At 34.1% G+C, this 27,096-nt stretch overlaps 8 protein-coding genes across 8 annotated transcripts; 2 read left to right on the plus strand and 6 right to left on the minus strand.

The window, feature by feature from the left end:
* Positions 1-1,044: 1,044 nt before the first annotated feature.
* Positions 1,045-1,944, minus strand: NAEGRDRAFT_29985 (uncharacterized protein; the record flags this gene model as incomplete). The annotated part of the gene is made up of 1 exon (XM_002682405.1): positions 1,045-1,944. A coding segment is annotated over one exon (900 nt), but the record flags the coding sequence as incomplete, so codon positions are not given.
* A 3,894-nt stretch (positions 1,945-5,838) lies between these two features.
* NAEGRDRAFT_78037 (uncharacterized protein) lies at positions 5,839-8,208 on the plus strand (the record flags this gene model as incomplete). Its single annotated transcript, XM_002682214.1, has 1 exon — positions 5,839-8,208. The coding sequence occupies one exon, from the start codon at positions 5,839-5,841 to the stop codon at positions 8,182-8,184; it is 2,346 nt and encodes a 781-aa protein (XP_002682260.1). The 3' UTR covers positions 8,185-8,208.
* A 256-nt stretch (positions 8,209-8,464) lies between these two features.
* NAEGRDRAFT_62276 (uncharacterized protein) lies at positions 8,465-9,157 on the minus strand (the record flags this gene model as incomplete). The annotated part of the gene is made up of 1 exon (XM_002682406.1): positions 8,465-9,157. One exon carries the CDS (start codon positions 9,155-9,157, stop codon positions 8,465-8,467), a length of 693 nt encoding a protein of 230 aa, XP_002682452.1.
* Positions 9,158-9,601: 444 nt separating this feature from the next.
* NAEGRDRAFT_45686 (uncharacterized protein) lies at positions 9,602-10,735 on the minus strand (the record flags this gene model as incomplete). The annotated part of the gene is made up of 1 exon (XM_002682407.1): positions 9,602-10,735. One exon carries the CDS (start codon positions 10,733-10,735, stop codon positions 9,602-9,604), a length of 1,134 nt encoding a protein of 377 aa, XP_002682453.1.
* A 286-nt stretch (positions 10,736-11,021) lies between these two features.
* AM62 (uncharacterized protein) lies at positions 11,022-11,648 on the minus strand (the record flags this gene model as incomplete). The annotated part of the gene is made up of 1 exon (XM_002682408.1): positions 11,022-11,648. The coding sequence occupies one exon, from the start codon at positions 11,646-11,648 to the stop codon at positions 11,022-11,024; it is 627 nt and encodes a 208-aa protein (XP_002682454.1).
* Positions 11,649-11,806: 158 nt separating this feature from the next.
* Positions 11,807-12,208, minus strand: NAEGRDRAFT_62279 (uncharacterized protein; the record flags this gene model as incomplete). Its single annotated transcript, XM_002682409.1, has 1 exon — positions 11,807-12,208. One exon carries the CDS (start codon positions 12,206-12,208, stop codon positions 11,807-11,809), a length of 402 nt encoding a protein of 133 aa, XP_002682455.1.
* Positions 12,209-12,536: 328 nt separating this feature from the next.
* Positions 12,537-12,983, minus strand: NAEGRDRAFT_62280 (uncharacterized protein; the record flags this gene model as incomplete). Its single annotated transcript, XM_002682410.1, has 1 exon — positions 12,537-12,983. One exon carries the CDS (start codon positions 12,981-12,983, stop codon positions 12,537-12,539), a length of 447 nt encoding a protein of 148 aa, XP_002682456.1.
* Positions 12,984-13,740: 757 nt separating this feature from the next.
* On the plus strand, positions 13,741-27,069 carry NAEGRDRAFT_30143 (axonemal dynein heavy chain beta; the record flags this gene model as incomplete). Its single annotated transcript, XM_002682215.1, has 2 exons — positions 13,741-16,126; positions 16,190-27,069. 2 exons carry the CDS (start codon positions 13,741-13,743, stop codon positions 27,067-27,069), a joined length of 13,266 nt encoding a protein of 4,421 aa, XP_002682261.1.
* Positions 27,070-27,096: the final 27 nt, after the last annotated feature.

The following is a 27,096-nucleotide window of genomic DNA, read 5'->3' on the forward strand; positions in this document are numbered from 1 at the left end:
AAAAGAGATTATTCTGAAAACAAAACCAAAAACTACCATCATATAAATACTCATGTAGAATTCATCCCACTCATAGCCCATAATCTTCAAACTCTTAGAAAGGTCATAAATATTCTCGTATCTCTTCAATTCAATAAGATAAGCATTTTCGTGACTGTAAGTCAAGTAGGAAAGATAAGGTAAAATATTGATAGGGAAATACATAGATTTGAAGGTTGGTAGAGGTGTTGTAGCACCACTGAAAGTATTGAAAATGAAAACAATAACTACAGCAGTCAATTGAGAAATGTTTGGTTGAATAATAATACTAATAAAATAGCCCAAACCATATGAAGTCCAATATACCAACAATAAAACATAATAGTATTCGTATACGGGCGCTCTAGGAGCAACTGTTGTGTAGTAAATTCCAAGGAAAACCATAGGAGCAAAAATGTTTACAATGAACATTGAAATGTCCTTAGCCCAGAAATAGCAGAAAGTGCTGAGACCAGTTTGACTTTCTCTATAGAAAACAAGATATTCATTACCAAAAACTCTGAGTGCTGACATGGCACCCATAAGAGCCATAGCCAATGTCATCAATGAGGATGTTGCATAGATTGGATCTTCAAGAGGTTGAGCACAAATTTCTTCTAAACCATTAGGACACATTTCATAGACAGATTTTGGTGGAGGACCAATGTAAACCTTATTATAATAAATTAAACCAAGGAAGGCACCGCACAAGAATACTAACGCATAATCGAGTACCAAGCTAGGTAATGTTCTCAATAATTGTGTACAACTTCTCTTGAAACACATCCAGAATTGAGAAAAGTACGGAATTCTTGGATTCTTGAATTTGTTAACTCTGGCAGGTGGAGCATTAGTCTTACAGCATGATTTGACTTCAGTTGCTTGGATAGTTCCTTCAAAGGAGGTTGGTGATTCATTCTCGATTGGTGGCAAATGTTGAGCAATACCAGTTTGATCATCCGCATACTTGACCTTCAATCTATCCCAAATGGCAGGTAAATCAGTAGGATGGAATTCTTCACCATCATCTCTTTCCATAAGACCAGCAGATACGTCAATAACAAAGTCAGCCAAGTTAGTGCCAAGAGGTTTAGTAAAACCAATTTCCTTAAAGTATTCTTCGACTCTATGAACTGACCCCAAGTAAATGGTTCTACCACCCTTACCTAAGAGGAGTAAATTGTCGAACATGTTGAAAATTTCATATCTAGGCTGGTGAATAACTGTAATAACAGTGATACCACAACTAGAAATTGCTTGAAGAGCTTCACAAACTTCCTTAGAGCTGGCAGAATCCAAACCTGATGTAGGCTCATCCAAGAACAAAACATATGGAGATGAAACAAGTTCAATACCAACATTAACACGTTTCTTTTGACCTCCAGAAATACCTCTCTTTTCTTGATCTCCAATAATACTGTGTCTGACATCTTCTAATCTTAAAACTTTGATAACATCATTTACAATGGAATCAATTTGTTTAGATGGAGTATTGGCATCAAGTCTTGTCTTGGCTGAGAAGAATAAGGTTTCTTCGACAGTCATAGAGCTAATCATAATATCATCTTGTGGAACAAATCCAATCTTACGATTGTATTTTGATAATGGTTCTTCAACACCATTAACAAATACTTTACCAACTTGAGCACCATAGTAGGCACGATTGGAAAGTGTTGTAATAAATGTACTCTTACCAGCACCACTCAAACCCATGACAGCAGTCAATTTACCATGTTTGATTTCACCAGTAACACCATCAAGAACCTTCTTACCAGAACCTCTCAAAACAAGACCTAAATCTTGGAATCCAATGTCAACAGTAAATTGTTCTTCATGGAAACTACTGCCATAATTTTGTTGTTTTTGAGCTCTGGAAAAGAGGGAAGATGCTTCATGTGGATTTTCCTCCCTTTGACGAGCACTCATCTTGACATAAAACTTGAATGCAGCTCCATAAGCAAAGTAAAGACATGCCAATAAAACAAGCAAACACAAAACAAGGAGCAAGCCTCCAATGGTCATTCTATCAGTTGGGCTACCTTCAGGACAAGAAGAAAAGAACCAAGAACATGTAGATGGTTCAATAAAGCCTTGTCTACAGAAATATCCTTCTGGGCAAATAACTTTGAGACTAGCATTTGGACAATAATAACCTTCTGGGCAAAGAGAATAGGTGAATGAACCTTCAGGACAATATTGGGTCAGTGAGCACTCCTTAATGGAATTTGGATTTTCACAATAGAAACCAGCTGGGCACAAATCCTTTTCAACAGTACCAGGTGGACAGTAATCCATTGAGTCATTGGTGAATGAGCATAGAGATGGTTGCAAAATTGATGCATTAACACAATAAGTGTCAGCAGGACAAAGAAGACTGGTCAAGGTTTTGTTTTCAGGAGTCAAAATGACCTCTCTTCCCAAGTTACAATAATCTCCCTCCTCGCACAAAGCCAATCCATTGAGAAGTAATGAACCATCTGGTTGGATGGTCTTCTTAACAAAGTGACCTGGAGAAGCAGGAATAGGAATAAGATAATCAGTTGTACACAAGGTACCATTTGGACATTCATATGCAGAGACTAAATTTTGGCTGTAACATGTTTGATATCCATAGTCGGCATCACACTTTTTAGGTGCATCCATAGCAAAATCTGGGCAAACATAACCAAAAGGACATGGAATTCTAATACCAGCAACACAATAACTACCCAAAATACAAGGAATTTCTGCAAGAGACCTGTAAACAAAAGTACCTTTTGATGCAGATGGTCTAACTTGATTCTTACTGAAAAATCCACAAACATTTCCTCTAACACAAGAACTTGAAGCAATAGCAAATTGATTTTCATCGATTGGAGTTGGTGGAACGAGAGTACATTCATCATCGAACATCTTAAGGAAGACATTATCAGGATTAGGCAAAAGAGTTTCACAGACAAGACTATATCTCTTCTTTGCTTCTAATTCCCATTTTTGTCTGCTAACAGCAATAAATAAATGTTGATTGTTGGTTGAAACGAAAACATCAATAATATTTCCTAGAGTTTTGAATCTGTTCAATTTCTTGAGAGAAACATAGGCTTGAGGTTTAACAAGGTCAATATCCAAAGCCATTGCATGAATTTCCATAGCAGCAGAAGCTTTAGCAACATAGATATTTTGTTGCCAATATCCATAGAAGAAACTGTAAAGGTTTCTTACATCTCCCATACCACCATTGAAAATTTCAATTTCACAAGTTAAGTTCTTGGCAGCTATTCTACAAGATTCCCTATGAGGTGGTCTACCAGATCCTATATATTCCATTTCGCAAAATACTTCAGGATTGAGTTTACCTCCTTCAAAATAAGATTGAACGGCTCCAGTAGTATGGTTTACATCCATGAATCTTGAGGTAATTGAAATAATTTCTGAATCAAACACTTCATAATTTTCAACGTTATCTTCACATTCACCGTTAGCATTGATAAATTGAGATCCACTACAGGCAAAATTCTTTGCTCTGTTTGCAGTGTTGGAGAAATCCCTTTCAAAGTTGTAGCTATAAAACTCTTCCATGTGATGAATGGTGAGTCTGTAAATTGGATTACTTGGACCGTTATAGGTTTGTGTTAATCCCAAAATCAAGAACATATTTTGAGAAACTGGAAATTGAACATTATCACAAGTGGTTTGTCTTGTAATTGCTAAAGGTCTTCTAATCTTTTCAGCCACTAAGTGAGAATAGGTGATTTCAGTGTACTCAGGGGCAACATAGAAAGTATTCAACAAGTCTTTGGTGGTAAAATCAATTTCTTTTTGTGGGGCATCTCTTTCTGAAAATTCAAAAATTCTAACCTCCTTATCTGTTTGAATGCTTACCAAAACTCTAGAGGTGCTCAATTTCTTAGCGAATAAAAAAGTTGGATCGATACGCATTGGGGCAGATGGAGAAAACTTTCCATGTTGATGGGCAAGATCAAAGACAACATTCTTGTTACCTTCAGGAACAGTAATTGTCCATTTGGTGACCTTGAACTCATTTTGTGAAACTGCTTCAGGTTGAATAAAGTAAATTTGATATTTTGTTGATGATATTTTAGCCAAAGCAACAGAATAAATATGTTGCTCTTGTGATTCTCTAACCATACGTAATTGTAAAACATCACTGACAGATTCATCTAATGGATAATACCAATTCTTTCCTTTGAGAGACCCATCAGCAAAGTCTAATGTAATGTTAAAAATACCATTAATATATAATTGGTTATTTCCAACAGCATTTTGAGCAAATGACAAGTGGTCATAGGCATCAGAACCATAACCTGTTTCCTTGGCATGTCCATCAAATTTGATAATATTCTTGAAAAGTTCTGGCTTATAGTAAATTCTTGTTGCTTTTTCAAACATATGTTCAAGGGTATTTCTCATAAGGAAAATTCTACCATTTGAAAATGCTTCCACTACATAACTCATATCATATAGGATGAAATTTTCATCAAAACCTCTAATACCCACAATACTTTTACAATTATTCATTTGGTCGTCATGTGGTTCAGAATGATTATAAGGCCCAGATTCACATTCATAACTAAAATCACCTTTTGGTATAATTGTTGTGTCAAAGAAAATGTCAGGTGTGCCAGCATACGGATTGACAACTTCACACCACATATTTTTGACGAAACTTCCAAATAATAAAGTTGGAACACAAACACCTGCACTTCCAGGTCCTCTAAATATATAATTTGTATTTGGTTTTGGAGGATCAACCTTGTTGATTGTATTTTGTTTTGAAATATAATCCCTTAGCTGAGAAAAAGCGACAGGATCATTTGGGAGAATTCTTTTTGAGCGAGGCACATTGTATCCACTAATTCCATAATTGCCTAAAAGTACTATGCACAGTACAAGACAACACAGAAGGATTTTCAATGATGATGATGATAATATTGTTACTCCCCTGGAGGATCTGTTAAAACTACTATTAATAATAATATTCTTCATTGTAAATAAATATATATATTAAAAATTGGAATCTTCCGATCTGATGATTCTCAAATTATTATTCTTCTATATATTGATAAGTATCGTTAGGCTAACGACCACACAATATTGTTGTTGTTTGTTGAAGACTCTCTATCGAAGAACGCTGCAACTGTTGAACGAACAAAAAAAAATCACAAAAAGGCTTTTTCGATTTTGGCGCGAAAAGAGTCAGCAGCACGAGTTGTTGTGAATTTTTTTGTTGTTAAAATTTCATTTCATGTGATGGATGTGATGCATGTTCGGAGTCATCTCGGGAAAAGAAATTGTCTCCGTAAACAGGAAGATAAAAAAACTCTAGGCAACAAGTCAGACAAGTGGAGCAACATTGTTAACAAGGTCAAATAATAATCATTCCACTCTGAGCATTATAATAGTTTGATTATATTGTATCATGTAATGAAATATTATATGCGGATGAATACATTTCCATTTCCGATAACACCTCTTAAGAGTTCCTAAAGGAAAATTCTGTTTGATGTATTCCGAGTAGGCTATGGAAATGTTTCCTCAAACAAATTACCGTAAATTTACATTAAGGAAGCTCAGTATTTAAGGAAAATTTCACATTCTTATTCTCGTTTCGATTTGGAAGTTAAAGAATACTGTAAATTCTAATGTATTTATTGTAACAACATTCAAAAAAGGAATAGGAATTCACATTTTGTTATTTACCAAAAGAAAATGGACAGAAATATCATCTTTCATAGAGTATGAAAGTACAAATAAAACCATTGTAAAGTAAATTTGAAAGATGTGAATTCCCAATAAGTTTTAAAATTAGATCAGAAAAAAATGCCTGGAAATCACCATCACACTCACCCACACAAAAAGCAGCACCATCACTCAAACAATCCTGCAGCAAATACTTCCAATAGTAATACTAATACCAATAATACTAATAATAATAATCAGATGCAACAACAGCATAGTAGGGAAGGAAAATCCAATAATTCTACCAATTATATAAATAATAATACTACAACTAATAATAATAATTATTACCATCAACAACAACAACAATCCATGCCAAATAATGCCACTCGATTCAATCACAATTACAATTCTTCTAATAACAAGTATAATAATTATAATAATAGCAAATCGATCGTGATCCAACCGAATCCTTCTACACTCAATAATAGACCATCATTGACACCATCACCAATTCCTTCAGCATCATCAGCTTTGAAAAGTAATAATTTGAGGAAAAAGTTGGAGATTATTTTGGAAGAGAGGATTGCTCAGAATGATTTGTGTTTTTCAATTTGTAATCATTATAGGGCAATTATTAATCATTTGGAAAAGATCAAGTTTGATTCGAAAGAAAAGCTGCAATCATTCTTGTTTTTAAAAAGTCAACTGGATGCTAAATTTGAATTTTATATTGTAAAAAAGATAATTATTCCACATTTAATAATTGCTTTGGGTGTTGAGGCTTATGAAGTTAATCAGAATTCTCAACAACCGTCTGCAATACCAGATAAGAAGAGCTATAATTTAACTGCTCGTCCTAAAAAAGTTGAAAGTCAGACAGAGCAAGCTAAATTGATTGAATTAGCTCCAAAATTGAGTAGTTCAGGAAACGCTTATTTTTCATTAGAATTTGACAGTGTCAGTGTTATTACTAGATTATTTTATGAACTTATCAAAACAAGCAAAAAGCTCTTTCGTTTGATGAATATCAAAATTATTTATGAGAAGAATGGATTTGAAAATCTTGATTTCACATCCCTAAAGAAAACTCTTAGTTTTTATAAGCATCTTTTACCAGCTCATGCCACATTTATGAAATTGAAGGGTATAAGAAACGATTGGGCTCACTTTGTAAATCCAACGACCATTCCATCACATATTATAAGGGCCTGCTTTATTTTCTGTCGTGAAATTTATGACCACTATCTCAGTATTACAACACCCAATTCAGATTCCAATTTATATATGAAGAGAAAAATAACTCTACATGAAGGTTTTGAGTATGACTACAAGATTTGGGAATCTAAATCTAAAATTATTTCTGGAGTTGTGGCTCAATTTTGTCAGAAGCCAGAAAAAAAGAAGCAATCTGCTCTTAGAGTTGTTGAAGTGCTATCAGGCAGTTTGAAGAATGGAGGTCATCAAGAGAAAGATTTAGATAGACTTTGCAATGAGATTTTATTGAATTTGTTACCAAGATCTCCATACCTATTGAAAGAAATGCAACAGATTAATGAGAAGGAAACACCAAGGGAGGATATTGTTTTCATTCTTCTTTCAAACGAATTCCAATCAAGAATCAAAAAGGACGAGCAATATGTTAAGGCTTTTAGTGGAACAAACTTGACAGATCAGAAATTTGTTAGCAAATCAGTTTTCTTCAAGGCTATTGTAACGAATATGAAGAATGAAAACGACCATAGACAATTACTATTCGAAAGAGCTTACCATTACTTTATATTAGAAAAATGTTTGAAGAATCTCAAAGATCATAATTTTGAAGAAGTAATTATTCAAAAGTTCAAACAGGAAAAGAACATTAATACCCCAAAGGAACTTTATGAGAGGATATTGACAGATATTAATACACAAGTGGGCGAATTCAGAAAACTTTGGGTCTCTATTGCTATTGCCTTTAGTTCGTGTACTAACTTGGAAATACCTGATGCAATCAAATATTTGTCTTGGGCTCTGAAAGAAATGACAATGACCACCAACAAATTTACATTTCCCCACATTATCAAACCTTACATAGTATTGGTGACAAAGTATCTCTGCCAATTCAATGATATAATGTTGTCGAATTTAATTCATTCGAGTGATGTAGCTATTTTGAAAACAGTGACCATTAGAGTTTGTTTGGCCTCGCTATTGAAATTCTACCATCTTTCTCCTGAAATCAGTCAATTATTTATTGTTGCAAGAGAACAAATCAAAAGTATGGACCCTCAAATCTTACAACAATTAGAGGCAGAAGATTATTACGTCTTGAATGCAGATCCACAAAATATCAACAAGGATTTGCTTATTCCAGTTGAGCTCACCTTTTCCGACTTGTGTAAGAATGAACGTGCTAATATTTCAGTGGAAGGATGTTTCGCATTCTCCTCATACCAAGAAATTCTGGAAGACGACAATAATACAGAAAACCAAACCGAACAATAAAATTCCAAACAATCTATTTATTTGAATTCAATGGGCAATCATATGGAAAATCTAGCCAACAAGCAAGCTCTGGATATTGCAAAGATAAAGATTTCACAATATATTCCCAAACTTCCCAATGAGATTTCGAGGTTGCTAAGGCCACCAGGTACGTTGGATCATTAACTGTTACAACTAACCAGGTCCCATGCTGTATTTCAGAAGCCAATTGTCCTTTTCTCCATGTAGCCAATCTTTGTCTTTGAAATTATTAAATAAATGGATAAAAACCAAATTAAACTTACTTTGCTTCCAGTTCTTCTACCAAATTATCTACGTATCGCTTGCTTTGTTCTTCTAAAGTTTGATTGACTGCCATGTTTATCAGAGACTCCTCCAGAATGGCATTGTTGTCTTCATAAATTTCCAAATCCTCATCAAAGTCGTTATACTCTCCATCTTCATCAAAATCATTATTAACAGATACTTCTGGAGCGGCCACAGGTTCAATTGACAATGGAATTCTACTCTTCAATAAATTAGGGTCATTAGGATCTGTTAATTTCTCAATATCAAATACCACATCAGAATCTGTGTTATTTTCAACCTTCTGATTTGTCTCATTAGTTTCCTTTTTACTTGTGGAATTCAATTGCTTTGATTTTTTCTTCTTTTTCTTCTTCTTTAATTCATGAGCACGTTTTCCCAGAATAACAGCAAAACGTTGTCTGTTATCAGGCAAGACATAGGCAGTTCTCTCATAAACAGGTGAAGATAACATTGGGTGTGATAACAAAATATTATATCTCTTTGGTTCTGTAGTATTTAAAATGTTAAAGGTTACATATTTTCCAATTTCATCCTCCGTTTCCTTCTCTTCTTCCTTAATTTCAGTCACTTTCTGTGATAAGAATAATTCCTTCACCTTGTCCGAAGTAATATTCATTTCACTTTGTACTCCAAAACAAACTTCCATAGCATCATTAGTATTCATTGCAATGTTATCCTTGTTCCTAAAAATATCTTTACATATTCTTTCCAAACTTTCATTTGCTACTATTTTACTTTCCGAATCAATGTGAGGAGTATAAAAGAAGGCTTTCGGATGTTTAAATACTTTAGAAATTACGTATTGTCCAATAGCACTTCTTGTCCATCCACGAGTAATCATTGTACTACTCTTTGTATTTCTCGGATTAATAAGTGAATATTTTAGAAGGGGTTGGTTATCATATTGTCGACACAATTTGAGTACCGATTTGTATAAAAAGCAAAAAAACCTCCTTTCTTTTTCGTTCATTTTTTTAAAGAATTTAAATTTTTTAATTCAAAATAGATTGCATGTGTGAAACAAGCAAAAAAAGAATCATAAGTAGATTCATGATTTAAGATTAGTCATTAATATGATACTGACTAAAAGTATCGAGGTGTTGTCTTTTTATTCATCAAAATCAAAGTCAGATGGTGGTTCAAGAACTACATCATCTGGATAATAGACAACGTTAGTGAGGAAGAGACCGTGAGGTGGAGCTGAGCCCTTCTCTGGATATCTCATATTTGGATTTTGAACGAGAGCTCTCAGATAGGTCGGATTCATCTTTCCAATACCAACCTTAACAAGTGCATCAACCATGATTCTTACTTGATTATGAAGGAATGAATTTCCTCTGATAGTGAACCTAATTTCCTTACATTTCGAAGTGGAAAAGAATAGAGGACTGATAGTTTGGTCCTGTTGAAGATCTATTTCCTCTACAGTGACAGAGTTGATGGTTTTAATTCTGGAAACTCTTTCTGGTAAATCAGATTTACAGAAATTATTAAAATTATGAGTTCCAATAAAATATTGACAAGCCTCTCTAACATCATCAATTCTGAAATAAGTTTCCAATGATCTGAAATCCAATGAAATTTCTTGTTTAGTAGGACCACCTTGCTCATATTTAGCTCCATTAACAATCCAATATTGATCTTGGATGAAAGGTACCTTGTAGGCCAAGTCAGGTTTTGGACCTGTTAACAAAACTCTGTATTGATATTCTCTCTCCTTAACACGATGTCTTGCATGAAAATTCATATCCTTCTTCTCACATGAACATATCACAATATCTTCATCCTTCAAGTAAAAATTCAATCCAAATATGACATTCTTTGCTGTGTAATTTTCTCGTTTTTCAATAATTTCCGAAGCCACATCAAAATGGCAAGTATTATGAAGAGCATGAACACCAGAATCAGTTCTTGAACTTCCTACAATGTAAATATCATTTGTATTGAATAGTTTATGTAAAGATCCCTCTATATGTTTTTGAATGGTATTTCCACGTGGTTCTCCTTTGTTATTTTGCTTTTGATATCCGTCATAATTATTTCCTCTATATTGAAAAATTAATTTATATCTGTCCTTTCTTTCCGTAGTATTGCTGTTAGTAGTATGATTATCAGAATAAAATCTTCTCAAATAATTTGTATTATTTTGAATAATTTTAAGTGATGATGAAAATTTGTTCTTGTACGTTGTTCCGATAATAAGACTTCTATTGGTGGTATGTAGTTGACGTAAAATGTTCATTTTTAAATCAATTTTAATAAAATTTAATTTACTGCAATTTTATTCTTTGTTTTTAGGAAATTACTTCTTCCATTATTTCAGTTTAATTCAAACGAGTTTACAACTACTTTATCTAGTTGATGCTGGAAGAAAATAAACTTAATTAATCAAATTTCTCCATTCTCAATTTTCTTTTCAAGTAATCATTTCTATCTTCAAATGATAATATACGTTATCAAATCATATTTGATTGAATTTATTGATAGATACAAAGAGTATAATGTAGTATGAAAATAATTTACAAAATTTATGAGAGTTGGTCAATTCTTGATTGAATAACTTTGAATTGTTCCATAACGCTCTTGACTGTGTCCTTGTCCATTTCAAAAAGTAATGTAGAATTGACATCACTTCTAGTTGATATTTGTACAACAGCTACACTTTCATTAATTTCACTAAGTTTGTTAATGTTGGTCTTTTGATCAATTCTCCATTTCATATCTATCATGGTATTACCAAATTCTTCCTTAGAATCACTAATCAATTTTTGGTGAATTTGCAAAGAGTTTAATGACCAGAATTTAACAAATGATTGAACAAGTTCAGGAGTTGAGATGAAGGATTTTGCTTCCTCATCATTTGTTAAATATTCCTTCAAAGCATCCGAATTCCAATTTTTAAATCCAGCTAATTTAATGATTTGTTTACATTTCTTTGCAAATTGTGATTGTTCTTCAGTGAGAATTTCATTTCCGAATACTTGTTGATAGACAGCTGATTCTGTAATGTCTGAATCCTTTTCGTACATAATTTGATGTAATCCTTTCAACAATGCTAATAAATATTTTCCATCAATAGTGAAGGCAGTATTTTCGGATGGTGTATTAACAGTGTGAGCTTCATCAGTTTGCTCTCCAGTTTGTTCTGAAAACATTTTTTATTATTATTATTTTGATGAAGATTTTTATTTGATGATCAGGAGCTAAAGGAGACAGCAGAAGAAAGATGATGATTTCAAGTACTTGCATTGTGTTCTGGGATCCAAGAGTGTGATTATACCATGCATGGATAATAAATTAGACCTAGATTTATTTACATTTTAATTTCCTTGTGAATGATAGAAGAGAATTGGATCCAATCCAATGCTGCTTGAATATCTTGTTCATATTGTGGATCCTGATCAAGTGTCCACGTGGTAAAATCATTGAATGTATGCACACAACTTTTATCTTCATTGATGATGTATCCAGTTACTTGGAGTGGTGTTTCTTGTTGTTCGGAGAGAATAATCTTCTTTCCTTGAAGAGGTCTTCCTCTGAATGAACCTTCCAATATCGATTCATCATTACTATTTGGTTTTATATTAGGTTCAAAGTATTCCTCCACTTTGGCTTCCCCATCATGGTCAATGTGGCAAGGTAAGTGATGTATCTTTAGAGAGTCATCCGTTGAGTTTAATAATTTAATTTCCAACACATCATTATTTGAAATCATTTTTTGGAGGGAAAAATTAGGAGTGAAAGTGGTAATGTTATTGAAACAATTTACCAAACAAAATAAATTCAATGAAACCTACAGAATTAACTTTGAATTAAAATTGAATCTAATTGTTTTGGTTATATTAGTTTCTGTTATCATAAGAATGTCTAAGGGTGAAATAGGTTTTGATAGTTTGAGTTACAATTTTAATTAATAATTATTGCATTTCGGAAATGATTTTTAATTGTTTTTTTATTGAGCAAAGTAGCCAATCTATTTAGTGTTTTTGAAAATTTAAAAGGTAAGAAGAGAAAAGAAAACTGTGATGAAGTGAAAGTAAAATTTAAGCAAGGACGATACCCATAGTACGGTTGTAATTATTTTCCTTGATTTTTTGTCTTCTCATCAATTTATGCATTCTCTTTACTTCCGCAAAGGTTAATTGTTGTCCACTGGCCTTCTTTGACTTGAGTTGTTCGAGAGAAAGGTCTGTTGCTCTAGAAATTTCCAATAACCATTCTGGATAAGCTTCTGGGGCTTTAATAACTGGGTTTTTACCTTCCTTCAAAATGTTGATGTTGAGTTCGTGTCCTTCTTGACCAAATCCTTTCGAGCCTTTTGGTGCTTCAGGTCCGTACTTTTTTACTAAATCTTTAATTTCTTGCTTTGATAATGATTTGATTGCAACCAATCTATTTGTTCGCAATTGGCTTGTGCATATCGAAATTTTGAGAGTGTTATTATTGTTGAGGCAAGGTGAAAGGACTTTGGTGGAGAGTTGTTTCAGCATTTTTTAAATTAAAAAACAAAATTTTTAATTAAATAAAAAATTGAATAATCATGTCTACTATTATTCGTTCTCCTGTTCATCTCTACAGAATTCTTCTCAAGCACACTCAATCTAACAAAATATTCGGAAATGAAAAAGTGAGAAATTATACATTTAACAAAATTAGAGAATGTTTTAGGGATGCTAGAAATTCCGATATTGCTTTCCAACAATTACAATATCAAAGAGCCATACAATTCTTGACTGTCACTTCTCGGTAATTAATTGTTAGTATTCAAAATAAATTATTATTATTTAATTGGAATCTAATCATTTGCCATCTCATTCAATATCACAATTATTGATGCATTAAAAAGATAGAAATCACACTTTCATTCCACCATCAACTTTGAAAACAACCTTCTCCAAAGAAAAGACCTTCTTGTTGCTATTTTTATTTTCACTTATTATCCAAGCATGTCAACTACTGAAATATACCTTTGTTGTATGGAGTATTGTTTCTTAGAAGATATTGAGGTTGTTTTGTATTGTGAGGGTTAAGTACGCGCAAAAAAAATGTCTGAAGAGGAAGTGAGAGAAGACCCAACAACTGAATGGTTGTTCGGGAAAGTGATGCACAACATTAAAATCAACAAGACAAAATGGAATGAATTCAGAACTAGTGAGGAAACAAGGTAAGTGTAGTATTAGGATTTGGACCTATATGAAAATGATCAGAGTTAAAATACAAAAATTCCTTACAGTGGAATCAGAAATGATGTTGTTTTTTATTAAGAGCAAAGAAAAAGAAGAAATAATAGTATCTGCGGAACCAGTTATTGGAGGTCATAAAAAAGGAATTGTGTTTTTGAAACATTCCCCTATCAAAATCACCACAGATAATTATGTAGAATCTCTATTTTATGAGGATGTTTTTGCTGATCCTCTTTTAAATTTACAAAGAATTGTGGAAGGAGTTTATCTTCCTCTCCTTCAATCACCAAAGAATCAAAAAGGATGGCCAAATGTAGTGGCTCAAGATTTGATAAGACAATTCCATCGATTTACAGGAATGTTAGATTTATTTATTGGACATACTAGAGGATCTGTAGTTTTACCAATGCCACCCGTTGATGAAACAGTGGAAACGGCTTCTCAAGATAGATCCCTTGTTCATGCTTTTGAAACTTCAGTAATAGATTGGAGTAAGGAAACAAGGAAAGTAATAGAGTTGGATTCTGATAAAATATTGGATGAATTGGAAAAGGAAGAAAAATATCAAGGACCTCTTTTTGAAATTGATTTTTGGCAAGCAAAGAAAACAAAATTGACTGATCTTGCTCATCAATTATCAAATGACAGAGTGAAAATGGTGATTTCAACATTAGAAAAAACTCAAAGTTCATATGTTACCGGATTCAAGAAAATGTTGGATGATTTAAATTTTGCATTGGATGAATCTGAAACAATTTCCAAATATTTCGAACCTCTAAGAAAGTATTTCCAAGATTTGAATGATTCAACAATATCAGTTTCTGATCTTGGAGAAGTTTTTAAACCAATTCTACATTTAATTTCATTGATGTGGAGAAAGTGCGAGTATTTCAACACAGGTCATTTATATGTTCTCATAAGAGAGATTTGTAATGATATTGTTACTAGAATTTATAATTATATTGAACCATCAGAGCTATGGACTAATCCTATGAAAGTTGTTGCAGAAAAACTTCAAATTTCATTTAATGGATGTGAAGAATTCAAAGTATTATTTTTCCAATATAGGGATATTGTAAATAGAACTAATCCTCAAAAAACTTGGAAATTTGAAAGTTCTAAGGTTTTTACTAGGTTGAACTTATTTATCGAGAGATTACACGATTTAAGAACAATTGCTTTGTATATAGATGATTTCTTATCACTCGATAAATTTGATATTGGTGGTGTGAATGGAGCAGAATTAACTGGTATGATGTCTCAACTATTTGAAGAATTTGTAGATCAACAACAAAAGATTCAAAACGTTAGTTATGATGTACTTGATTTGAAAGAGGAACAATTTGAGAGAGATTTTTACAAATTCTGTGATGCTATTAATGACTTTGATAAGAGAATTTGCTTCATGATTAATAAGGCATTACAATTGAATACTGGATTCAAGTTTACTTTTAAACTTTTAGAAAGCTTTGAGTCTCAAGCAAGAAGAGAAAAAATCAGGCAAGAAATTGAGGGTAAAATTTCCAACATGTTATCGGTATATTCAGAGGAAATAACAAAAGTGTCAACAATATTTAACAAGAACAAAGAAAATCCTCCTTTATTAGATAACTTCCCAAAGGTTTCTGGAGCTATTGCTTGGTGTTATTCACTGAGAGAAAGAGTAACATGGCCATTAGAAAAATTTAAAGAGCAACCTTTTCTAACCACCAGCTCTGAATTACAAGATATCATCCAAAGACATGAGAAACTGATGGCTCAGATGAAAAAATATGAGGATGAGATTTTCAATTCTTGGAAGGAGCAGCTTAATGTAAATAGTTTATCCCATCTCAATGATAATATTATTTCCAGAATGCCAGATAAAAGATTGGTGGTTAACTTTAATCCAGAACTGAGTTTCTGTATTCAAGAAGTAGAACATTTGAAACCTTATGCAAACGCAGTTCCAGAAGAGGCGATTGCACTCTTTGAAAAAGGGGATATTTACAGAGCTAAAGTCGCAACAATGGATCTTATGGTTCGTCAGTACAACACTGTAATTCAAACATTGATAGATGTAGAAAAGCCTCTTTTGGCCGATAGATTAACCACTGTAGATAACATTTTGGTGGAGTCTACTGAAAAATTAACGTGGCAAAGCGATATTGATAATTTTATATTACAATCTAGGGAAAATGTGAGAGACATTTACAATAGAACAAACTTCCTTAAAGGGAATGTTAAAACAATCGAAAAAATGGTTGAGAGCTGGATGACTATTTCTAATTTAATAATTACTGATAACTCTGGTATTGAGGAGATGAAAGAGAAAAAGGCCAGCAAAATATTTGATATGGTTGGATTTTGGAGACAATCTACTGACTCCAATCCAACTTTCAAAGTCTATTCTCAATGGAAGTCAAAAGTCTCAGCCAATATCAAAAAGTTGAGTGATGTTATTATCCAAAGTGAAAGAATTGGTCATATTATGGAAAGCAGCCGTCTCAAAATTTGTCCACAAAGCTCATCAGAGGAATGGAATAATTATTGGAGAAATTATGTTCTCTTTGTAAATAGTATTATTGAAAAGGGAGTATTTAATGCTGTAAGAGAAGGATTGACATTTTTAATTAACTCATTCTCAGGAAAAAATGATATGATTGCTTTGAACTCCAAAACACTGAGTAATATCTTCATAACTGTCAAACTAGAACTCTATTCTAATGATGCTGTATTCACCCCAAACTTGATTGAGAGTACAAACAGTGTTCATAATAGTGTAAAAATTTGGGTCAGTAGAGTCATTGGCTTAGCATCCATGGTAAAGAGATTAGATGAAGTTACAACTTTCGAAAAGGTCATCAAAGACGATGAAAACATCAATGGTTTGAGGCAAAAAGTGTTCTCGTTAATGGGCAATACCATAAATGATATGAATGATCTCAGAGAAAAGTTCTGTGAGTTCTCTCATCTTTGGGAAGAAGATCCTAGGGAGTATCTGGCCAGATTCATCAAGAGTGGTGGTGATGATGTTAGATTTAACAGTGATAGTGAAGTTTCTGATGGAGAGAATGAAGATGACGAAGAAGAGCAGGAAAACGTAGTGGCATCTCTTGAAGAATTTGAAATGCAAATCCTAAAATATGAGAAAATTGTGTTAGAGATTGCAGATCTTCCAGATAAGGCTTCATTTGGTTGGTTGATCGTAGATTCATCTCCAATTAAGACAGCTCTATCTAATTTGGCTAGCAAATGGCGTTTTACATTCCTTGATCATTTGTTATCTGATGTAAGATCAACTTTGCACGAATTTAACTCGTTTGTCAAGGAATTAAAGGAAGGTTTATGCCAACCTATTCCAAAAGATGACTACCCAAAGCTTGTAGAAATGATGAGATATATTGTAAGATTTAAAGAAAGACCTGAACATAAGCAAAAAGATGGACTCTTTGATAACTTGAGAGAGACTGTTCAATTATTGAAGAAGTGTAGTATTGTGGTCCCACAGGAAATTATTCTTGACCTAGACGATGCTAAAAACAAGTGGAGTGACTTGTCTAAGGTTTATTTTGAAGTTAAAGATAAACTCTCTGTTGTCCAAGATGAAGAGATTAAAAAGATTTCAAAGGAGGAGATTGTATTTGCCAATGTTTCAGAAAAGTTGAGAGAGGACTTTGTTAAGGATGCTCCTTTCTACTATTCTATTGGTGTTGATGCTGCCTACGAAAGAATTGATGAGGTTCATGAACGTATTTTGGTAGTAGAAGAAAATATGAGAGAGCTCCGAGATAGACAAAAGTTATTTGGCCTCATGCAAAACCAAGGTAAATTGGTAAGAGAATCAAGGGCAGAGTTGAGACTTTTAAAGAGAGTCTGGGATTTAGTGGCCCTAGTTCAATCCCAAATAGATGAATGGAAATCTATTCCTTTCCTTAAAATCAATGACGAAGAGCTAACAGAAGAAACAAAGAAATTTATCACCGAATTGAAATCTGTAGATAAGAGAGTCAAGAGATGGGAAGTTTTCATTGGGCTTCAAAATTATGTAGATAATTTCATGATTACCCTTCCTTTGATCCAAAAGTTGAGAAACCCAGGTATGAGAAGTAGACATTGGAAGCAACTTATGGAAAAATCAAAGGTTGACTTTACTGTTACAGAAAAATTTTCCTTATCAGATTTATTGTCTTTGAATTTACACAAATATCAAGATGATGTTAACGAAATCGTAGATAAATCAGAAAAAGAAATGAAAATGGAGAAGCAACTCAAGGACTTGGATGCACTGTGGAGCGATCTCAAGTTTGATTTCACTGTTCACACTAATGGTGTAGAAATAGTTAAAGTTAGTGAAGAAGTAAGGGAAAGTCTTGAAGATAACCAATTACAATTGCAATCCAGTAGTTCTAGTAGATTTGTTGAGTTTTTCATAGAAGAAATTGAAGAATGGTTGAGAAAGCTTGGAAAAGTTGATACAGTTATCAATGGTCTTCTTGACGTTCAAAGAAAATGGCTCTACCTGGAGAATATTTTCATCGGTACTGATGATATTCGTCAACAATTACCTAATGATGCCAAAAATTTTGATGCAGTAGATCGTGAATTGAAACTTATTCTAACTGAGGCAAAGAAGGTCATGAATATTGTTTCCTTCTGTTCTTCTCCTGGATTGGAGGAAAAAATAGTTGTGTTACAAGATAGTTTAACTTCTTGTGAGCACCAACTTTCCAAATATTTGGAAACAAAGAAGAAAGCTTTCCCAAGATTTTACTTCACTTCAGAGTCTGATTTATTAGATATCTTAAGTAAGGGTGGACAATCTCCACATAAAATCTTAAAGCACATGCCTAAACTCATTCAGGCTGTTAAAACTCTAAAGTTCAGAGTTGATGATAACGGAAATCAAACAAATGAAGTGATTGCCATAGTCAGTAGAGAGGATGAAGAAGTGAGTTTGACACATCCATGCATTCTTCAAGGAAAAGTAGAGGATTATCTGAATGATCTTTTGAAAGCTATTTCTAGGACACTAAGGGATATTCTCTCTGAAGCTATGTTAACATATTCAAGTGCCAATAGAGAAGAATGGCTTTCAGGTTATGCTTCGCAAGTTATTTTAGTTACATCTCAAATTTACTGGACATTAGAAGTTAACCAAGCTTTTGAAGCTTTGGAAGAAAATAACGAAGCAGCTATGAAAAATTATTATAAGAAACAAGTTAATCAGTTAAACAAACTTATTTCCCTTGTTCAAAATGATTTAGAAAAGGGAGAAAGACAAAAGATTATGAATTTGGTTACTCTTGATGTTCACGCGAGAGATATTGTGGATATGCTCATCAATGAGAATATTACCTCTGCTCAAGATTTTGGTTGGCAATGTCAACTCAGACAAAGATGGGATGCAGAGCACCAGGATTGTATTATTGATATTTGCGATGCTACTTTTAAGTACGGCTATGAATATTTGGGTAATGGTCCTAGACTAGTGATTACACCTCTTACAGATCGTATTTACATCACACTTACCCAAAGTTTGCACTTGATTATGGGCGGTGCTCCTGCTGGTCCTGCTGGTACAGGTAAAACGGAAACTACAAAAGATTTGGGTTCTCAATTGGGTAAATCAGTTTATGTTTTCAATTGTTCTGACCAAATGAATAATGAGAGTTTAGCAGACATTTTCAAAGGATTAGCATCAAGTGGTGCTTGGGGATGTTTTGACGAATTCAATCGTATTGCTGTAGAAGTTTTGTCTGTAGTCTCAACTCAGTTCAAGAGTATTTTGAATGCAATCAGAGCAAAGAAGGACAAGTTCATGTTTGAAGGAGAAGAAATCACTCTTGATAGAACAAACGGTGTTTTCATTACTATGAATCCTGGTTACTTGGGAAGAACAGAGCTTCCAGAATCTTTGAAAGCATTGTTTAGACCAGTTACAGTTGTGGTACCTGATCTCGAATTGATTTGTGAAAATATGCTTATGGCTGAAGGCTTCAAGGAAGCAAAGGTGTTGGCCAAAAAGTTTATTACTTTGTACAGTTTGAACAAAGACTTACTTTCAAAACAAGATCACTATGATTGGGGTTTAAGAGCAATTAAATCTGTACTTGTAGTTGCTGGTTCTCTGAAAAGAGCTGAACCAAGCATGCCAGAAACTCACGTATTGATGAGAGCTTTAAGAGATTTCAATCTTCCAAAAATTGTTCAAGACGATTTGGAAGTTTTCACTGGTTTAATCAATGACTTATTCCCTGGAATTGATCCTCCAAGAAAAGTTGATCTTGACTTTGAAGGAATAGCTGCAGAAGAAATAACTGCTCTCAAACTTCAACCAGAAGACAGTTTAATTTTGAAGGTTGTCCAATTAGCAGAGTTATTGGAGGTCAGACACAGTGTCTTTATTATTGGTCCTGCAGGAAGTGGTAAATCAGTATGTTGGAAATCATTAGCTGCAGCAAAGAAGAGAAGAAATGAAAAGGTTCTTGTCAGATTTTTGGATCCTAAGGCAATTACCTCTCATGAACTTTATGGTTACAAGAGTGAACAAGCCGACGAATGGAAAGATGGTTTATTGAGTAGTATTATGAAAAATTTATCTGAAAGAGAAGATACTGATCCTAAATGGATTATTTTGGACGGTGACTTGGATACTGAGTGGATTGAATCAATGAACTCTGTCATGGACGACAATAGAATTTTGACATTGGCCAATAATGATCGTATCCCACTCCTTTCTCACATGCGGTTAGTGTTTGAAATTTCTCATCTTAAGTATGCCACACCAGCCACCGTATCTAGAGCAGGTATTTTATATATTGGAGAAAAGGATATAGGATGGCAACCATATGTTGCATCTTGGATAGATCAAAGGCCACAGGCTGAAAGGGCTCATTTACTCATCTTGGTTGATAAGTATATTCCTGAAACTTTAAGATTTGTAAAAGCAAACTTTAAGCACCTTATTCCATTAACCGACTTCCATCTCATTCATAGTTTATTCCAAATATTGGAAAGTCTCTTTGCTAAAAATCCAACCCAAGGCGAGAAGGAAGTAATGGAGAATTTCTTTGCATTTGCTACAATATTCTCCTTCATGGGTGCCATATCTGACACTGAAAAGAAAACCAACAAAATGCTTTTTGATAAGTGGTGGAGATCTACATACAAGTCGATCAAGTTCCCAGATGATTTACTTGTGTTTGATTGCTACTATAATCCAAAGACCAAATTAATGGAACCTTGGAGGGAGATTATGCCAAATTATGAATATGATGCTGATATTCCTGTTCCTCAAATTATGGTCCCAACAGAAGAGACTACATGTATTAGATATTTGATGGATCATATTGTTGATATTGGTAAACCTTTGATGCTTGTTGCTAATGCAGGTGTTGGTAAAACACAATTAATTTCAGACAAGTTAAATAACTTGGATATCCTTAACTTTGCCTCAACCTCGATCAGTTTCAATTATTATACTGACTCTGAGTCTTTACAAAAGTTTTTGGAAGGTTCTCTTGAATCAAAGGGTGGTAAGAGGTTGGGACCACCAGGCAATAAGAAGATGATTTTCTTCATTGATGATTTCAACATGCCAAGAGTTGACGCTTATGGAACTCAAACACCTATTGCATTGTTGCGCCAACACCTTGATTATGGTTGTTGGTATGAAAGAGCAAAATGGAATTTAAAAGAAATTATCAAAGTTCAATATATTGCATCTATGAATCCTACAGCTGGTAGTTTTACCGTTAATCCAAGGCTGCAAAGACACTTTGTTACCTTGGGTATCAACTTCCCTTCAAGGGCTAGTTTACAAAAGATTTATGGCTCTATTTTAGCAGGTCATTTAAAACGATTCCCGTTAGAATTAGCATCTGTTTGTAATAATGTAGTGAATGGTACTCTAGACTTACATGAAAAGGTTGTAAACTTATTCCCAAAGACTGCAAACAAATTCCACTACGAGTTTAATCTCAGACAATTATCTAGTGTATTCGAAGGACTGTTAAGAAGTGAGGTGAACGAATTCAAGGAACCAAAACTTGGAAACCTCAAATTCGCAAGATTACTCACTCACGAGATTAACAGAGTTTATGGTGATAGGCTGTCCTCAAAGGATGACTTGATAATATTCGAAAAGGAACTCAAGAACATTGTGAATGACAAGTTCCCAGAGTTTGGAGGTGAAGCAATTATTAGTAAGCCTCTAGTGTTTTCTCATTTTGTTTCTGGTGGAGATGGTGCTTATGACCAATTCACAAGTACGGAAAGTGTAAGAAAGGTATTGGAAGAGGCTCTAAAGAGACATAATCTTACAAAGACCAACATGGACCTTGTACTCTTTGAGGATGCTCTTGAACATGTATGCAGAATTAATCGTATCATCAAGGGTGCTAATGGTAACGCTCTCTTAGTTGGTGTTGGTGGTAGTGGTAAGCAAAGTCTTTCAAGACTTGCTGCCTTTGTGGGCGATTTTGAAGTTTGTAAAATTGTCATTACAAAAGATTATGGTGTCAATAACCTCAAGGAAGATCTTAAAAATATGTACAAGAAGGCTGGTAAGAACCAAAAATTGGTATTCTTACTCAATGATAACCAAATTGTTGATGAGAAATTCCTTGTTTATATTAACGATTTATTATCAACAGGTAATATTCCTGATTTATTTGCTGCAGACGAGAAGGAAGAAATAGCAAACTCTCTTAGAACTGAAGTCAAATCTGCTGGTATTTTTGATATTTCAAAAGAAAGCTGTTGGAAGTTCTTCATTAATAAGGTTAGAAGAAACTTACATGTTGTTTTATGTTTCTCACCTGTTGGAGAAAGTTTACGTATTAGAAGTAGAAACTTCCCAGCTATCATCAACTGTACTCAAATCGATTTCTTCTTCCCTTGGCCAAAAGAAGCCTTATTGAGCGTTGCTGATAAGTTCTTGAAACCTGAAATGCCAATTACTGGAGAACACCATCCATCAATTGTAAAAGCAATGGCATTCACTCATGAAAAAGTCAATGAATTTAGCTCTAGATTCCTCAACGAACTTGGTAGATATACCTATACTACTCCAAAGAGCTATCTTGAATTCTTGAAACTGTACAAATCTCTTCTTTACAAAAAGAGAGAGCTTATCAAGGGTTTAATTGATAGATTGAGCCAAGGTATTCAAAAATTGAGGGATACCACCATGAACGTAACCAAATTACAAAAACAATTGGAAACGCAAGAAAAGGAGGTCAAGGAAAGAGAAATAGCAGCCGATATTATCTTGGAGAAAGTTAAAAAGGAAAGAACAGTTGTGGAAGCAGAAAACAAAAAAGCTCTCACAGAAGAAAAATTCGCCCAAGAAATCAACCAACAAGTTGCTCAACAAACAGCAGAGTGTGAGGGAGAAGTTGAAAAAGCCAAACCAATCCTTGAAAAAGCAGAATTGGCTCTTCAAACTCTTAACAAGACTGAATTGACAGAACTTAGGTCCTTCAGAACTCCAAACGTCAATGTACTTCTTGTATTCCAAGCTGTGCTTATTTTACTAAGTACAAAGTCTGGTGTAACAAAAGATTTGAGTTGGTCTGCAGCTCAGAAGGCTATGGCTCGTGGTTCTGATAAGTTCTTGGCTGTATTGGAAGCATATGATTCCAAGAATATCTATCCTCACATCCTTACCGCTATCCAACCGTTCATGGATAATCCTAAATTCACAGGTGAGGAAATCAGAAAACATTCATCAGCTTCTGGAGGTTTATGTGAATGGGTCAGAAACACTATTGAATATAATAAGACATTCGTAGCAGTGAAGCCAATGTTTGACAGCTTGGAAAAATCCAAACTTGAAAAGGCAGCAGCAGAAGAAAAATTGGCTAAAGTAAGAAAAACAGTAGCTAAATTGAATAAGCAGTTAAAGAAGATTGAAGGTGATTATCAAGCAGCAGAAGATGAAAAGAATGCCGCTCTTGACATTGCTAAAAAGACTCAAGAAAAATTGGACTTGGCTCAACGTTTTGTTCGTGCTTTGTCATCTGAAAATGCTCGTTGGTTGGAGGAAATTCAAAAACTACAAACTCTTAACAATGTATTAATAGGAGATGTACTTCTTGCGTCTGCCTTTATTTCATATGCTGGTAGTTTTGATATGAGATTTAGAACAGAGCTCACAGAAGCATGGAAACAAGAAATTATTGGAGAGTTAAAGATTCCAACTTCTGAAAATCTTAATTTGTTAGAAGTTATGACTGATGATGCTGAAATAGCTAAGTGGGGTAATCAAAAACTTCCATCAGACAAAACAAGTATTGAAAACGGCTGTATTTTATTGAATTGTGAAAGATGGCCTCTGGTTGTAGATCCTCAGCTCCAAGCCATTACATGGATTAAGAACCATTACAAAGATTTAATAATACTGAGATTAGAACAACCAGATATCATTGAAAAAATGGAACGAGCCATTCAAAAAGGCCAAACAGTTTTGATTGAGAACATCAAAGAGACCATTGATGCTGTCTTGTCACCAGTTATTGGCAGAAATATTATTCAAAGCGGTTCTTCGAAACTTATCAAACTGGGAAATAACGAAATAGACTATCACGAAAATTTTAAACTTATTCTCCATACAAAACTTAATAACCCTCACTACAATCCAGAAATTCAAGCAGAAACAACCCTCATCAACTTCTCTGTCACAGAAGAAGGCTTAGAGGAACAATTACTTGCCCTTGTTGTCCAAAAAGAAAGATCTGACCTCGAAGAGAAGAAATCAGAACTCAACACCAAGAAGAATGAATTCAAGATTAAACTGAAAGAATTGGAAGATAACTTGCTAGAAAATCTTAAGTACAAAGGTGATTTGCTTGGAAATGTTGAACTAATTACAGGTTTAGAAAACACAAAGAAAACAAGTGAAGAAATCAAGATTCAAGTTTTAGAATCTATTGAAACAGAAAAGGATATCAATGCTGCAAGAGAAAATTACAGAAAAGTTGCTAAGAGAGGAGCTATTCTTTATTTCCTTTTGGACCAACTTCAACTTGTAGAACATATGTACAAATATTCTTTAGCAGCTTTCAATGTTGTTTTCAACAGAGCAATTACTAAAACAGAAAAAGTTGAAAATGAGGACCTATTTGTGAGAATTGGCAAACTCATTGACTCTATTACTTATGCTTGCTATGAATACACTGAACGTGGTTTGTTTGAAAGACACAAACTCATTTTCATGACCAACCTTTGCTTCACTATCCATAGAGACATATTTAAACCAGAGCATTTGAATTTCCTCATTAATTGTCCAGCAGATCCAAACACTCCAAAGGAAAATCCATTTGCTGACTGGCTTTCTGAATCTTGTTTCAAGGCAATTTACAAATTAAGTCAATTAGAAGGTTTTGAAAAGTTATATGACGATATCTACAACTCAGGTAAGCGTTGGAAGCAATGGTCAATGCTTGAAGCCCCTGAAAAAGAAGGTTTACCACAAGATTGGAAGAAGAAGACAAACTTTGAGAAGTTGTTAATTATTAGAGCTTTAAGACCAGACAGAATTACACAGGCATTGAAGGAATTTGTTGGTGAGATTATGGGTGATAAGTTTGTTCAGTCCATTCCATTCTCTCTTGATAAGATATTTGCCGAGTCGAGACCTAACACTCCTCTCTTCTTCATTCTCTTCCCTGGTGCTGATCCAATCAAGAATATTGAAGCTTTGGGTAAAAGACTTGGTTTCTCTGAAGAAAATGACAAGTTTGTAAACATTTCTATGGGTAAAGGTCAAGAAGAACATGCAGAAAAGACATTACGTAAATCCTATGAAATTGGTGGATGGGTGGTGTTGCAAAACATTCACTTGATGCAGAAATGGTTGCCAACTCTTGAACGTACTCTTGAAAAGCTTTCTGAAGGCTCTCACAAAGACTTTAGAGTGTTCCTAACAGCTGAACCAACTCTTAATCCAGTTATTCCACAAAGTATTCTTCAAAACTCTATTAAGATCACAAACGAACCACCTCAAGATCTCTCAGCAAATCTCCACAGAGCCCTTTCGAACTTTTCTCAAGAATTCTTTGAGTCCTCAATCAAGCAAAGCGAATTCAAGACTATATTATTTGCTCTCTGTTTCTTCCATGCAGTTGTATTGGGTAGAAGAAAGTTCGGCTCTCAAGGATGGAGTAGAAACTATAGTTTTAACAATGGAGATTTGACAATCAGTGCAGACGTCTTGTATAACTACTTGGAAACCAATGATGCCATTCCATGGGAAGATATCAGATATATCTTTGGTGAAATTATGTATGGTGGTCATATTACTGATCACTGGGATAGAAGAACATGTACAACCTATCTCAAATGTTTACTTAAAGAACAATTATTCGATGAAACAGAGTTAGCCCCTGGATTTAATGCTCCACCTTCAATGAACACTCTTGATGAATACCATGAATTTATCAATGAAAAACTTCCAGCAGAATCCCCATTGCTGTTTGGCCTGCATCCAAATGCTGAAATTGACTTTTTGACAAACCAATCTGAAAGTTTATTCAAAGCCATAATCAAGATTAGAGGTGAAAGTAGTAATACATTTGTTAGTGATCATGTTGAAGATACACTTGCTCTCCAAATCGATGAATTATACAATACCCTCCCTGAAAACTTTGATTTGGATGAAATCTCTGGAAAGGCTGATAAGAAGATACCATTCGTTGCTGTCTGTTTGCAAGAATGTGAAAGAATGAACATCTTACTCAGTGAGATTAAGAATTCATTGACAGAATTGAAGATGGGTCTGAATGGTGAATTGACAATGTCAGAGCAAATGGATAAGTTGAAAAAGAGCTTGTCTTATGACCAAGTTCCAGCTCGTTGGGAGAAGGTTGCATATCCATCTGTTAAACCATTATCCCTTTGGTTTGAAGATCTTATTAAGAGAGTGAGACAATTAGAAGAATGGAGTTCAGAGCTGACTCTCCCAAAGGTACTTTGGTTATCAGGTCTTTTCAATCCGATGGCTTTCTTGACAGCCATTATGCAAACATCTGCCCGTAAGAATGGTTTCCCTCTTGATAGAATGTGTATTCAAACAGAAGTCTTGAAAAAGACCAGATCTGAAATTCAACCTGTACCTCCAAGAGATGGTTGTTATGTTGATGGTTTTATTTTAGAAGGTGCAGGATGGGATATCAAGAGCAATGTTCTCAAAGATAGTGACCTTAAAGTTCTTCATTCACCAATGCCAGTCATTCACATCAAAGCTGTTCCAATTGATAAGAGAGACACAAAGAATATTTATGAATGCCCTGTCTATGTTACTCCTCAAAGAGGTCCAACCTATATCTTTACTGCCCAATTAAAGACCAAACACGATGTATCCAAATGGGTATTAGCAGGAGCTTGTTTACTCCTACAAACATACAAATAAATGAATAATGTTAATGAATAAAAAAGT

This window comes from Naegleria gruberi, assembly GCF_000004985.1.
Source record: "Naegleria gruberi genomic scaffold NAEGRscaffold_3, whole genome shotgun sequence".
NCBI classification, from domain to species: Eukaryota; Heterolobosea; class Eutetramitea; order Acrasida; family Naegleriidae; genus Naegleria; species Naegleria gruberi.